This window comes from Melanerpes formicivorus, unplaced genomic scaffold (assembly GCF_026170545.1).
Source record: "Melanerpes formicivorus ecotype bairdi unplaced genomic scaffold, bMelFor1.0.p_v2 SCAF_17, whole genome shotgun sequence".
NCBI classification, from domain to species: domain Eukaryota; kingdom Metazoa; phylum Chordata; class Aves; order Piciformes; family Picidae; genus Melanerpes; species Melanerpes formicivorus.
Genome location: NW_027142369.1, coordinates 15,057,018 through 15,070,736, shown reverse-complemented (window position 1 = coordinate 15,070,736; position 13,719 = coordinate 15,057,018). Strand labels below are relative to the sequence as shown.

At 45.7% G+C, this 13,719-nt stretch overlaps 1 protein-coding gene across 2 annotated transcripts in view; it reads right to left on the bottom strand.

Annotated features, from left to right (window-relative positions):
- Positions 1–13,719, bottom strand: part of DDHD1 (DDHD domain containing 1) — a 79,362-nt gene that overhangs the window by 17,230 nt on the left and 48,413 nt on the right. For both annotated transcript variants that reach the window (XM_068149065.1, XM_068149066.1), the window contains one exon: positions 12,770–12,876. In XM_068149065.1, coding sequence (XP_068005166.1) covers positions 12,770–12,876 — 107 coding nt within the window. The remainder of the gene's footprint in view (positions 1–12,769; positions 12,877–13,719) is intronic.

The following is a 13,719-nucleotide window of genomic DNA, read 5'->3' as shown; positions in this document are numbered from 1 at the left end:
TTGGAAGATGAGTAAAATCTAATGGTTAGCAGCAGCAGCTCCCCTGACTGTCACTGGCTTCAGCAGTTCATCTCTCCCCTCCACACCCAGCAGCAATAGTCACAGAGGACACCTGGTGACCCTACACTACATATCCCACCGCACTGCATTGAAAGAAACCCTTTAACAAATAACATGTCTGCTTAAATTACTTCACAGCAACCTGTGAGGTGAGCAACAGCAAGGTACTTGGTTGTCACTAGTGGTCCATTAGCACAACAGTGACTAATTAACACCACTGTATTTCCCTTATTGGTTGTTTTGCTAGTTTTTCACAGCACTGAACATTTCTCCTGTGTCAGAGGTTTAGCTCTTTTTTTTAACCTAAGGAAGCTGAGCCATACATGGTCTAGAATCGACTCACATCACAACATACTCTCTCTTCTCCACTTACTCAAGTAAGCATCAGCATTCATAGAACCATACAATGGTTTGGGTCAGAATGGACCTTTCAAGGTCATCTAGTCCAATCCCCCCTGCACCAAGCAGGGACAACTGCAACTAGATCCTCTTGCCCTGCACCCCTGCTATTGATCAGAACTGAGAGGATGCCCTCTCAGGCTGCTCCTCTCCAGGCTGAACAGCCCCCAGTCTCTCAGCCTTTCCCCCTCACAGAGATGCTCCAGGCCCCTCAGTGTCTTTGTAGTCTCCACTGAACTCTCTCCAGTAGATCCCTGTCTTTTTTGAACTGGGGAGCCCAGAACTGGATCCAGTACTCCAGATATGGCCCTACTAGGGGGAGGAGAACCTCCCTTGACCTGCTGGCCACATTCTTCTTGATGTACCTCAGGATACCATCAGCTTTCTTGGCCACAAAATGCTAATATATACACATGCAATTTATACAGAATGATCTCAATAATCACAAAAATTATTTTTAGAGATAACAGTTCAAAACTGTGAGATTTAGGAACTAGACAATACATAGGAAAAAGAAAAGGCATCTTCCCTTGTAGAACTCAGCATGGTAACCGAGCAATGCTTCCAGACTGTGGCAGAGAGGAGGACCAACAAGAAATTGCAAATCATCCCCTTGTTAGCAGCAGGAAATTGAAGCTATAGAAGATGTAATTTCAGCATGATTTTTCAAGAGCCTGAATCATTACTGGATATAAATATGGATGGCACGAGGACTGTCAGTGTTTGAGACACATTTGACTAAGCGAGAATCCACACATCCAACCCCCTGCCTAAAAGCACTGTGAAATGATTACCAAAGCCTTCCAACAGCTTGGGGAAATCAGGATTTTAATACCTATTCTCGAGTATTTTTGACTGTGACATTGCCTCATTCTTGTATTTGGCTCTGTACAGACTTTGGGAACTACTTTCACACATGAACAAGCAAGCAGAGGTTTTAGCAAGAGTTGGAGCTGAAAACAGAAATCAGGACTAGCTTTGGCTGGCTGGAATGTTCTCCACTTAGGAAAGTTTTGATCAAAATCCAGAGCACAATAGCAAAGATCTGTTGAAATTGAAGTGTTTTGGGATTCCTGCCAGGAGCTCAGTGAAGCAAGGGAATACTGATAGCCAGCAGCTTGTGTGGCTGGCTGCTGTGGAACCCTCCATGGGAGCCAACACACATCATCCTGCCATCAGGGAACACAACAGGGAGCCCATGACCTCCAGCCATGCAGCTGACACTCTGGATGGAGCACTGCCTTCAGGTTTCAGAGCTGGTGGTGTTAAAAATGCCAAGCAAAGTAGTGCTGGATTCATCAAGGCTTCCAGCATCCCTGACAGTACAGCAGGGAAATGAGTAATGTCATCTTAGAATCATGGAATTGTTTAGGTTGGAAAAGACCTTTAAGATCATCAAGTCAAACTGTTAACCCATCACTGCCAAGTCTACCACTAAACCATGTCACCAAGCACCAAATTTACCTGTCTTTTAAAATCCCTTCAGGGATTATACATTTTTATCCACAGCTTGTCTTTTTGCTCACCCAGAGCTTGCTGACAACTTCTCCTGCTCTCACTGCACCTCCATGCAATGACCTCTGGAAGCCCTTTTCCCTCTGTCTTCCCTGGTGTTTCTGACAAGCCCAAGCCCCATCACCTGCCACTCCATGGAATCTATTGTATCCTTAGGAAGCACCTGCTGGTTTCTACCTGAAAACAGGAAAGCAGAAATCATCCAGGAAAACAAAAAAGGTGAAAACCAGAATGCAACATGACCAGATCCATCTCTCTCTCTTCCCATCTCCCCTCATCTCCCCCCTCCCAGTTCCCACCTTATTTTGGGGACCACTCCAACAACTGTTTCTCCAGCCCCCTTGGCAGAGACATTTTTTGACAGCCTTCCCAGTAGGGCTTTCAGTAGGGCTTGCCTCAAGCAGAGACTAGAGTTCTCTTGGGTTGCTGCCCAATCCATACTGCCATCTCTTAAGACTTCTGCCACAGACAAAACAAGCACAAATATCTCACAAAAGAATAAATGTGACAGCAGTAGACTGAGGAATTTTTTTTCCTCTCTCATTGCAGCTGCTCACACAAATGCTGCTTGCTGCTCTGACTGCTAAAGAGCTGGCTGCTCACTCTGCTCCATCACCCACCCTCAGCTCTTCCAGAAGGTCCAGTGAAATGAACAGCTCAAACCACTGTGACAAAGGGAGCCCTTCCTATTCCTTCAAAAAATCCCTTCCTTCCAGCTGAACTTTCTACCACAGCATTAGCTCAAGCATCAGCTTGAGCATGCTGCAATAGTGGAAATAAAAGTGCAGAAAAATCTTTCAGTGTTCCTATTTTTTCCCCCAGGAAAGGTTCTTTCTCCCTGTTTTGCTCTTTTTAGGGGAAAATTTCCTCCTTTTCCTCCTTGTTTCAGTGCAGAATTCAATGGCTACGAGCCTTGTGGTAGTGCTGCAAATATTCATAGCTACCCAGAGAAAATGAAATGCAAACAGAGCAGGGTTTTGCAATGCCTGAAGCCTTTAATATAATCAAATTTCCAAGACTGATTTTACAGCAAGACCTAATCAGGCAGATGAAGCACCCCGCAGATCTCAGGCTGTAGAGAGAGCCCTCAGGCACTATTAAATTTTCAGACCTGCTTAATTTTGTTTAATATCTTCATCAATGACCTGACAAGGGGACTGAGGGCACCCTCACTAAGTTTGCAGACAACACTAAGCTGGGAGGGAGTGTCAATCTGCTTGAGGGCAGGGAGGCTCTACAGAGGGGTCTGGATATGCTGGATTCATGGGTTGAGGTCAGTGGGATGAGGTTCAGCAAGGCCAAGTGCTGGGTCCTGTACTTGGGGTCACAACAACTTTGTGAACGCACCAGACTTGTAGCAGAGTGGCTGAAGACTGCCCAGAGGAAAAGGACCTTCCAACCCCTACCATTCTGTGATTCTGTGTGTTGGCCAATAGTTGGCTAAATATGAGCCACTGTGTGCCCAGGTGGCCCAGAAGGCAAACAGCATCCTGGCCTGCATCAGGAATAGCATGGCCAGCAGGACCAGGGCAGGGATTGTCCCCCTGTACTTAGCACTGGTAAGGCCACACCTTTAGTACAATACTGGTTTGGGCCGCCCTTTCTCCAAGGACACTGAGGAGTGTGTTCAGAGAATAACAAAGGTAGTGAAGGGTCTGGAGAATAAGTCTTGTGAGGCACAGTAGAGGGAACTAGGGTTGTTGAGCCTGAAGAAAAGAAGTAGGAGTAGGTCTCTTCTCCCAAGGAACAAACAGTAAGACAAAAAGACATGGCCGCAACTTGTACCCAGAGAGGTTTAGGCTGGATACTGGGAAACATGTATTTTCTGAAAGGGTTATTAGGCCCTGGAACAGGTTGTCCAGGGAAGTGGTGGACTCACCATCCCCAGAGGGGTTGAAAAGCTGTGTAGATGTGGTACTGAGGGACATGGTTTAGGGGTGGCCTAGCAGTGTTAGATTAGTGGTTGGTTGGGTTCAATGATTTTCTAACTTACACAAGTCTATTATTCTATGACTCAAACTACCAGAAGCACAGACACTTGACACAGTTTGACAAGGCAGCATCCAGGAAATGGATGCATTTCCTACACATTCTAGTCTGGTCCTAAAGAGTAAGGGAGACTCTCGATTACCAGTAGTCAAAGATCTCACCAAAACACAGTGAATGGAGAAAAGATGTGGCAAAGTACTGTTCTTCTACAAAGTTCTTCTGGGAACACAATTCATGCTTGCTTCACAAAAAGCAGATTGATTACTAGCTGCCTGAAGCTCCCTTTATCAGCTGAAGTTTTGCCAACAAATCTTCCATGCAGGAAACCCAAGCCCACTAGATCAAGTTGCTCAGAAGTCACCAGCTTATATTCTGACAAACAGAGGTTAAATGCTCAATGCCCTTCACAAACCACGTTAGAGGCACAAACCAAATTCTGCACATTCATGGAGAGCCAGCGCCGACAGCCGTGCAGTCTGAGGGGAAGCCAAAAACAAGGCTGTCAACCAAGGACCGGGTTGTTGGACTTGCTCAGGCTGAAAATCCCCTCTCCTTTCCAATGATATGCCTGCTTGGCATATCATTTCCAGGAAGTCAAAAAAATAACAGCCCATTCCACCTGGTCAGGAATCCTGGTGGCAAGGGCCATGTGTTTTACGAAGACAAGACCGGAATCATGAGTCAGATGAGACACACCAGTGTCATTTCCAGCAGAAGAAGGAGCAGTGGCAAGGCTGATAATAAACACTGAAGAATCCTCTCTCTTATCACCTCTTGGGTACTGGGGAACTGCTTGATTGTGATGGGAAAGCAAGTAACTGTGTAAGCAGTGACACACTGAAAGCTGCTGCCTGTCTCAGCTGAAGCCCTTTGGTGCAGAACATTAACAGCATCCTGTGCTGAACTGGAAAAAAAACAAGCCTCTGAGTCTCTGGCACCAGCATCCAACACAGCTGTTCATTCCTCTTCAGATGCAAAAGAAGCTTCACAAGACACCACCATAAATAATCACTTCTGTTTCCTCCAGGAGGAGGAAGAACTTAGAATCACAGAAGCACAGAATGCTTCAGGTTGGAAGATATCTTTAAAAGTCATCTAGCCCCCAGCAGTCAGCAGGGACATCTGCAACTAGAGCAGGCTGCTCAGAGGCGTCTAACACTTTCTCTGGGAAACCTGTACTGGTGGTGCACCACCCTCATTGTCAAAAACTTCTTCCTTTTCTCCAGTCTGAATCTCCCTCTTTCAGGTCAAAGCCATCACCCCTTGTCCTGTACCAACAGGCCCTGCTCAACTGTCTGTCCCTGTCTTTCTTATCAGCCCTCTTAAAGCACTCCAAGACTGCAATAAAGTCTCCCTGGAGCCTTCTCCAGGCTGAATAACCCCTAAACTGATCTTCCTGCTCAGAGCAATACCTGTTCCAGCTCTTTAAGGAAGTGATTAGCCCCTCTGCAGCTAATTGGAGTGAGTCCTGCAAGGTCAGGCCTTTCCATCCCCCCAGGAGAAGCCCCATGCTCAGTCAAGAGGGATTCCACCTTGGGTACCTTGCATACTTTGCCCATTCTAGTGGTCAGATCATTGGGGTCAAAGGGGTTTTTCATTACATGCCAAAAGTACCAGGATAGAAAATTACATTTTCCCTTCAATACCCTGGAAATGAGTTTTTCCAGAGAAAGCAAGGAGTACAAAACTCCTGCTGGGACCCTGATCACAGAAGTAAGTGAGCTGGTGCTGCTCTCTCTCAGATCCTCAATGATGTGCTCACTGCCAAAACTTGAATATAGCACTCCAGACCCAGCCTCTTTGATCTGTCAAAGTCAACAAAACCACTTGCTCTCCTCTTGGACTACGCTGCTTGTTCTCTTCTGAGACTGCTCTCAGCTCTGACCACCCCCTTGTTGTAACTTTCTGAGGTCCTTTGTCTCTGCTGCCTTCACAATACCCTTACCCAATGGGCAATCTTCTCACATGAACAGCTTGAAGCACGAGAGGAAAATAACTTGATAGCTCCATATGAACAGGGAGTGCAGGAAACTTGACCTCTGTACCCCTCCAGCTTGAACAGCTTAACCATTTTTTTAGGCTTTGTGGGAAAGGAATTTTAAGGAGATCTGAAGAACAGTGTTGCAGCAGCTCCCTCCAAACCTCAAGAGAACTTCAAGAGAAAGTGCAAACTCATTTGAAATTCAGCAATCAGGCAATAAGAAGGTGTGTGAGGCAACTAGAGGTGGAAGGTCCTTAAAAGCCAACTAAAGAGCTGCAAGCTCAAGGATGGATTGCTAAGGAGCATGAAAGCAAAGACAAGAAGCGTTTGCTTCATGTGAACCAGGAGAAGGTGCCAACACACAACACGGGCCTGGATGGTGAGACTGCTGACCCTCTAGAATACAAGTTGTCAGGCTTCCTGACAGCATCACTGACGGCTGCCAGGAGAGTGTCACAACAACAGATGAGAGGCCAGAATGACACCTAGCTGTGTGAAGAGACAGGGCTGGCTGCGTGTCTGAGTGATGTGACAGAAAGAAGATCTGCCCAGACCTGAGTCTCTCTCTCAATTAATACTGCTGCTGATGAAAAGCTGAGTATAACTCACTTCCGATCAAGTCACTGTGTTCAAGGCTAAGTGTAGGCTCAGGCAGATCGAGACACCTGCCACTTTGTAAAGTCAAGAGTAGATTCAAGGACAATCATGGACAAGCCATGAAAATGCTGCCAAGCAGCTCCTAAACTATTAGGTTCACCAAAGTAAGCAAAATCAGGGCTGAAATAGTCTCAGTTAAAAATTTCCTGCTTCACATCCCTCTTGTTTTCAAACATGCATAAACCAGTTGCCTTTTACAGCTGAAAGGATTGCTGAAGTGCCTCCAAAGAAAGGCAATCAAGGTGAGGGGTTCAGAGCACAAGCATTGTGAGGAACAGCTGAGGAAATTGGGATTCTTTAGCCTGGAGAAAAGGAGGCTGAGGGGAGACCTACTGGCTCTCTAGAACTCCCTGAAAGGAGGTTGTAGCCAGGTGGGGGTTGGTCTCTTCTCCCAAGGAACAAGCAATAGGACAAGAGGAAACAGCCTCAAGTTGTGCCAGGGGAGGATTAGGTTCAACATTAGGGAAAACATTTTCATAGAAATTGTTGTCAAAGCCTGGAACAGGCTGCCCAAGGAAGTGGTGGAGTCCCCATCCCTGGAGGGCTTTAAAAGCCTTGTAAATGTGGTGCTGAGGGACATGGTTTAGTGGTGGACTTGGCAGTGCTGGGTTAAAGGTCGGGACTCAATGTCTTTAAAGGTCTTTTCCAATCTAAACAACTCCATGATTTTATAAGAGAAGAACATTGCCATTGCAAAACCTCACATCAAAGAATGATGAAGGCTCTAGGAAGAGTTAATATTTGTCCTGACTTTCAAGGGTATAGTCATTAATTCTCCTTTTTAATACAAGTACAACAGGCAGATCATCAAGCCATTCAAGGTAGACAGTGAAGTTTGCTCAAGGGAGCCATACTAGGTTGGCTGAATTGCACTGCATTCTCCCTGGCCTCCTGAAGCCTGTAATGACCCTCCAACACCAAACCCACAGCCACCACATCCCAGATCCCAGCTTCTTCATTTCCTCTCCTCAGCTGGTGAGGAATGTTCAATATCCCCTAGGTTTCCTTGCTCTCCAGCTGTGGTGGAAGTAATCCATAAACATCTCCTACTAATTTTCTAAGGCTACTGTAATATTTGCATTAAATCTTCAGAGCTCTTAGGATGACAGATGCAAATAACATTTATCCTGCACTGAAGGCATTTCCTGCCAAGACATATATCAATAATTTACAGAATTACAATTAGGCTGCAAGTAAGCACAGTGATGATCAGTAAAATAAGCATTTAGCCACATAATGGAGGTGACAACACTGAATTTACTATGCATCAATTAGTCGTCTTAATCTCTCCTACAGCCATTTATTATTAAAGGAATATGAAGCTACAGTGACACAGATGTGAAATAAAGTCACCCACTGAAGACACTCAAACCCAAGATGATGTCAGAATTAAAGTGTTCAACAAGTGTTCATTTAAAAACAGGCACATGTGCACCCTAATATCCCTTTATTGGTTTTCCTTATTGTCTGTGCCATGTTTAAAAAGGGATTCTGTTTTACTCATCATGGACCACTGCAGAGGCGAGAAACTGCAGAGCACAATCCACTTTGCAGCCACACACAAATGCTCTGTTGGCTGCATTCTCCTGACTGAACCCTGAGACCAGGCTGCCTGAGATGTTCACAGGGCTGCACTGAATTATTAATACTTGTCTGGTATCAAATGACATGTCAGAAGTCAGGGGCACTTTTGGGATATTCTCCTACCATGCTGCTGAAGAAACAATACTTGAAATGAGAGAGGGGGTCATCCACCATGCTCCTGTAACACGTAGCAGAGCAACACATCTGCATCTCAAACAGCTCCCTGCTGTCTCATGTGAAAGCCTACACAGAATCACAGAATTGTTTAGGTTGGAAGAGACCTTTAAGATCATCAAGTCCAACCATTAAACCATCACCAAGACCACCACTAAACCATGTCCCTCAGCACCACATCTACACAGCTTTTAAATCCCTTCAGGGATGGTGTCTCCACCACTTCCCTGGGCAGCCTGTTCCAGGCCTTGACAACACTTTCAGTCAAGAAATTTCTCCCTATGTCCAACCTAAAGCTCCCCTGACAAGGCTTCTTCCTCCCAAAAGAAGATAGTGGCTACCCGCTTGCAAATCCCTTAACGAGTTGTTTGAAGAGTGGTCAAAAAGCTTTAAAGAAGCAATTATGATACAAAAAAATCTTGGAAGCAGAGAGAAAATTCCCAGGGAAGTACTGCTGAGCATTGTCAGGTGAACTTCGTCAGCTCTACTCAAGGCTGAACTTGCTGCACTGCTCCATTTATTTCACAACAAAGTTTAATCAGCTCCTTTAAAGATATTTCTAGTTTTTCTGTATGGAAAGCACCCGGAGTGCCTGTACTACACACCAAAATGGTCAGTGGGATGAAGTGGTGAGCAAGAATACTAATTCTGAGCAATGTGTGACCACGTGAATACTTGAAGACAAGGCTCATTCTGAGCTGGAATGTGCACTTGGAGTTAAGTGCCTCAAAAGGGTTCCACAATGAACACAGGGGGAAAAAATCCCACCAAAGCCATTTTTCCAGAAGAATGCTCAACTTGACGCTACTGTTTTTAAACTCTGCAAATGTTAGGTCACAGAAAATAAAATGGGATAAGGAAGTCAAATCCAAAAAAACCCCACAATCAACCAACCATAAACCAAAATAAGTCTCCTTTCTAGAGGTAAAGGCAACATAAAAGGTGAAAAAAACCCCGACCCAATAAATTATTTCAGCTCTGCATGACTCCTGAACCAAATGAGCAGAATCAAACAAGAAGCCACAACGCTGACAGCTCCCTGGCAGAACATGAACTCTGTGGCTGAATGAACAAGAAGAAAACCTGCATCCCAAAGATGTTGACTGCTACACCCAAGATGCATTTCAGAAACCGGCTCTTCAAGGTTTTAGCGTTTCATTTATAACGACACTTTCTGCAGTGGACAAATATATACATGTCAAATTGTACAAGTCTGCTTTGAGAAAGTTGTAAGAGTTATCAAAACAGCCTGAATATGAATCTTAAAACCACAGAATGGTTTGGATTGCAAGAGACCTTTAAAGGTCATCTAGGTCAACCTCCCTGCAGTCAGCAGGGTCGTCTTCTAAAGCTCAGAGCTTGGAACAATTTGACCTGGAATGGTTCCAAGGATGGGGCATCTACCACCTCTCTGAGCAACATGGCCCAGGGTCTCATCAACATCGACATAAAAAATGTCTTCCTTTTATCTAGTCTGGATGTCCTCCTCTTTTTTTGTTGTTGTTCTGTTTAAAACCATCAACCCTTGTCCTGTTGCAAAAGCCCCTGCTAGAAAGATTGTCCCCATCCTTCTCCATCCCCAATCACAAAGGTTGGAAAAGAGCTCCAAGATCATAGTATCATTCAGGGTTGGAAGGGACCACAAGGATCATCTAGTTCCAACCCCTCTGCCATGGGCAGGGACACCCCACACTACATCAGCCTGGCCAGAGCCTCATCCAGCCTGGGCTTAAACACCTCCAGGGACGGGGCCTCGACCACCTCCCTGGACAACCCATTCCAGGGTTTCACCACTCTCATGGTGAAGAACTTCCTCCTCATATCCAGCCTGAATCTCCCCACCTCCAGCTTCATTCCATTCCCCCTAGTCCTATCACTACCTGAGATCCTGAGAAGTCCTTCCCCAGCCTTCCTGTAGGCCCCGTTCAGATACTGGAAGGCCACAATGAGGTCACCTTGGAGCCTTCTCTTCTGCAGACTGAACAGCCCCAACTCCTTCAGTCTGCCCTCATAGGAGAGGTGCTCCAGCCCTCTGATCATCCTCATGGCCCTTCTCTGGACACGTTCCAGCACCTCCACATCCCTCCTGTAATAGGGGCTCCAGAACTGGATGCAGTACTCCAGGTGGGGTCTCACCAGGGCTGAGTAGAGGGGGAGGATCACCTCCCTCGACCTGCTAGCCACACTTCTCCTGATAAAGATCATCAAATCCAACCTTGTACCTACCACCTGCATGACCCATATGGGACAGTATGAACAACTTGTGTGTATGGTTGCAAATGCTTCGAGAAAATTCACTTGATTTGGTAAAAAATCCCTCAAAACAATTTGCAGAGCACACCCATTTGATTGATCCATTCCTGTACCCCAGGGATGGTGACATACCTGAAAAACTGCAGTTGTACCCAGCAGTGAATTAAATTTTTCATGCATTGCTGGCCAGCATACCTGAACTTTACTTGCTAATCTATTTCCCATAAGATGTCCACAGACATGCCAAGCCTCTAATGCAGTTTGAAAAAGAGGCAATTTTAAAGCTGTCAGAAAAGTTTTCATCTCATGTCACAAAAGTTCATGCTGCTCTCAGTTGCATAACAGACAGGAGAAATCTGATATACAAGGGAGATACCCAGGAGCCCTGAACAATGAACTGTGCATCACTGAGCAATGAGAGAGGTTCAGCTTTCAGTGCACCTATTGCTAGTGTTGGAAGCTTAAAAGGTTCATGATGATCTCACCGTCACTGCTGCTATCAGGGAAAGAAGTATTACTGGGTAGCTTAGGCTTTACAATTATGTTGTAGATAGCTCATTTTAATGAAAGGTAGCATCAAATCCACAGGTAAACCATGGAAGTCTCTCCCTGTCCCAAGTTAACCATGCACAGAGCACCAAGGAAGCAAAAAGATTATCATTCCTAGGTGACCCTGCTTTGGCAGAGGAATTGGACTCGATGATCTTTAAGGTCCTTTCCAACCCAAACCAATCCACGAATTTCCAGAGGTCCTTTCCAACCCTTACCATTTTATGATTCTATAATTACTCCATATACAACACAGTTAATACACAAAAAGTCTATAATTCCTGTAGAAATTACTCCTAAAATATCCCCACAGGGATTTCCAGTAAGTGGATACAAAGAGGATGCAACTTGTGTGATACACTGGACATGTTTTCCAGGTGACTTTATCACTTATGCAAGGCTTTTCCCTTCTGATCAATGGGGTCACACTCTACAGCTAAACAAACTGAAGCACACAGGTGCCTACCCAGACATGGCAAGGTAAGATGGGAGCATGCAGTGTATGGACAATCTCCTAACAAACAGGTAACTGAGGGTCAACTTCCTTTTTCTGCAAAGAAATTGTACAAAAAACATTAAAATGTGTGTCCAGCAGGGCCAGGGCAGTACTCAGCACTGGTGAGGCCACGCTTCAAATACTGGGTTCAGTTTTGGGGGCCTCACTGCAAGGAGGATGTTGAGGTGCTGGAGTGGGTCCAGAGAAGAAGGGCAATGAAGCTGGTGAAGGGTCTAAGGCAGCACATATTTGTGAGAAGCAGCTGAGGGAACTGGGGTTGTTTAGCCTGGAGAAAAGGTGGCTGAGGGGAGACCTGGCTCTCTAGAACTCCCTGAAAGGATGCTGGAGCCAGGTGGGGGTCGGTCTCTTCTCCCACATAACAAGCAACAGGATGAAACAGCCTCAAGTCGTATCAGGGAAGATTTAGATTGAACATCAGGAAAAAAATCTTCCCTAAAAGGTTTGTCAAGCCCTGGAACAGGCTGCCCAGGGCAGAGGTGGAATCCCCTTCCCTGGAGGTATTTAAAAGCTGTGTAGATATGGTGCTGAGGCACATGGTTTAGTGATGAACTGGCAGTACTAGGTTAATGGTTGAACATGATGATCCTAAAGGTCTCTTCCAGTCAAAACAATTCTATGAATCCATAAAACTGGCCCAATTGGCCATGCTTGCAGACACTGCCATTCCATCTGACCACACAAAATGACAAATGGCCATAGATTTTGCAAGAGGCAAGAAGCAGCTCACCTCTGTGGACTCCCATTGCTCCCAATAAGCAGATGCATGATAATGCCATAAAAACATTCCCATTCCCAGACTTAGTTTAAACAAACATTTCTCCTCTAAATAAATTATTCCCTTTTATTCCCCAGCTGTTTCTCTGATCCTCTCACTCTCAAAACTCTGTATTTTGACCACTATGGATGACCATCACACACTTGCAAAGCGTTGGTATTCTTTATGCAGGGTGTCTCACAAGGAAACTTTGCTCTCATCTCTAAGCCCAGTTTGTTTCACCCTCTGTGCCCAGCTCTAGTCAACCTTCCATAAACCCACACTTACTTCATCTCTGTGCCCAGCTCTAGTCAGCCTTCCATAAACCCACACTTACTTCATCTCTGTAAAGAGGACTTGTATAATACATGATATCCATCGCGCTGCTGTTCAGCATATCCCTTAAACCTCGGACTTTATCTGGGGTAATGGAGTCCACAGTGTCTGAAAAAAAGAAAAGAAAAAGTTTGAGTTACATGTAGGAGAATGATAAAATCCAAAAAAGGCACAGGGTGAGAACATGACATGAAACTTCTGGGGACAACTTTACAGGCTGAGGGAATTGATTGTCCCCCTGCACGTGGCAGTGGCGAGGCTCCACTTCAAATGCCGGGTTCAGTTTTGAGCCCTTCGCTCCAAGAAGGGCATTTTTTGCTGAAGCATGTCCAGAGAAGGGCAACAAAGCTGATGAAGGATCTGGAGAACAGGTCTGGTGAGGAGTGGCTGAGGCAACTGGGTTTGTTTAGCCTGGAAAAGAGAAGGCTGAGGGGAGACCTCACTGCCCTCTGCAACTCCCTGAAAGGAGGCTGGAGCCAGGTGGGGGTGACAGATTTATAGAACACATTGGATTGGAAGGGACTCTGATAGGTCATCTTGTCCTACCTCTCCTGCAGTCAGCAGAGACACCTCCAAGTAGATAAGGGGCAGGGCCATATCAAGTTTGATCTTGAATGTCCCCAGGGATGGGGCCTCAACCACATCCCTGGGCAGCCTGTTCCAGTATTTTACCACCCCTGTTGCAAAGAACTTCCTCCTAACATCCAACCTAAATCTACTCTGCTCCAGTTTCAAACCATTTCCCCTCATCCTATCACTACAAGCCCTTCTAAACAGGGCCTCCCCAGCCTTCCTGTAGGTCCCCTTCAGATATTGAAATACAGCTATAAGGTCTCCCCAGAGCCTTCTCTTCTCCAGGCTGAGCAGCCCCAATTCTTTCATCCTGTCTTTGTAGGAGAGGTGCTCCAGCCCTCTGATCATCTTGGTGGCCCTCCTCTGCTCCAGCAGGTC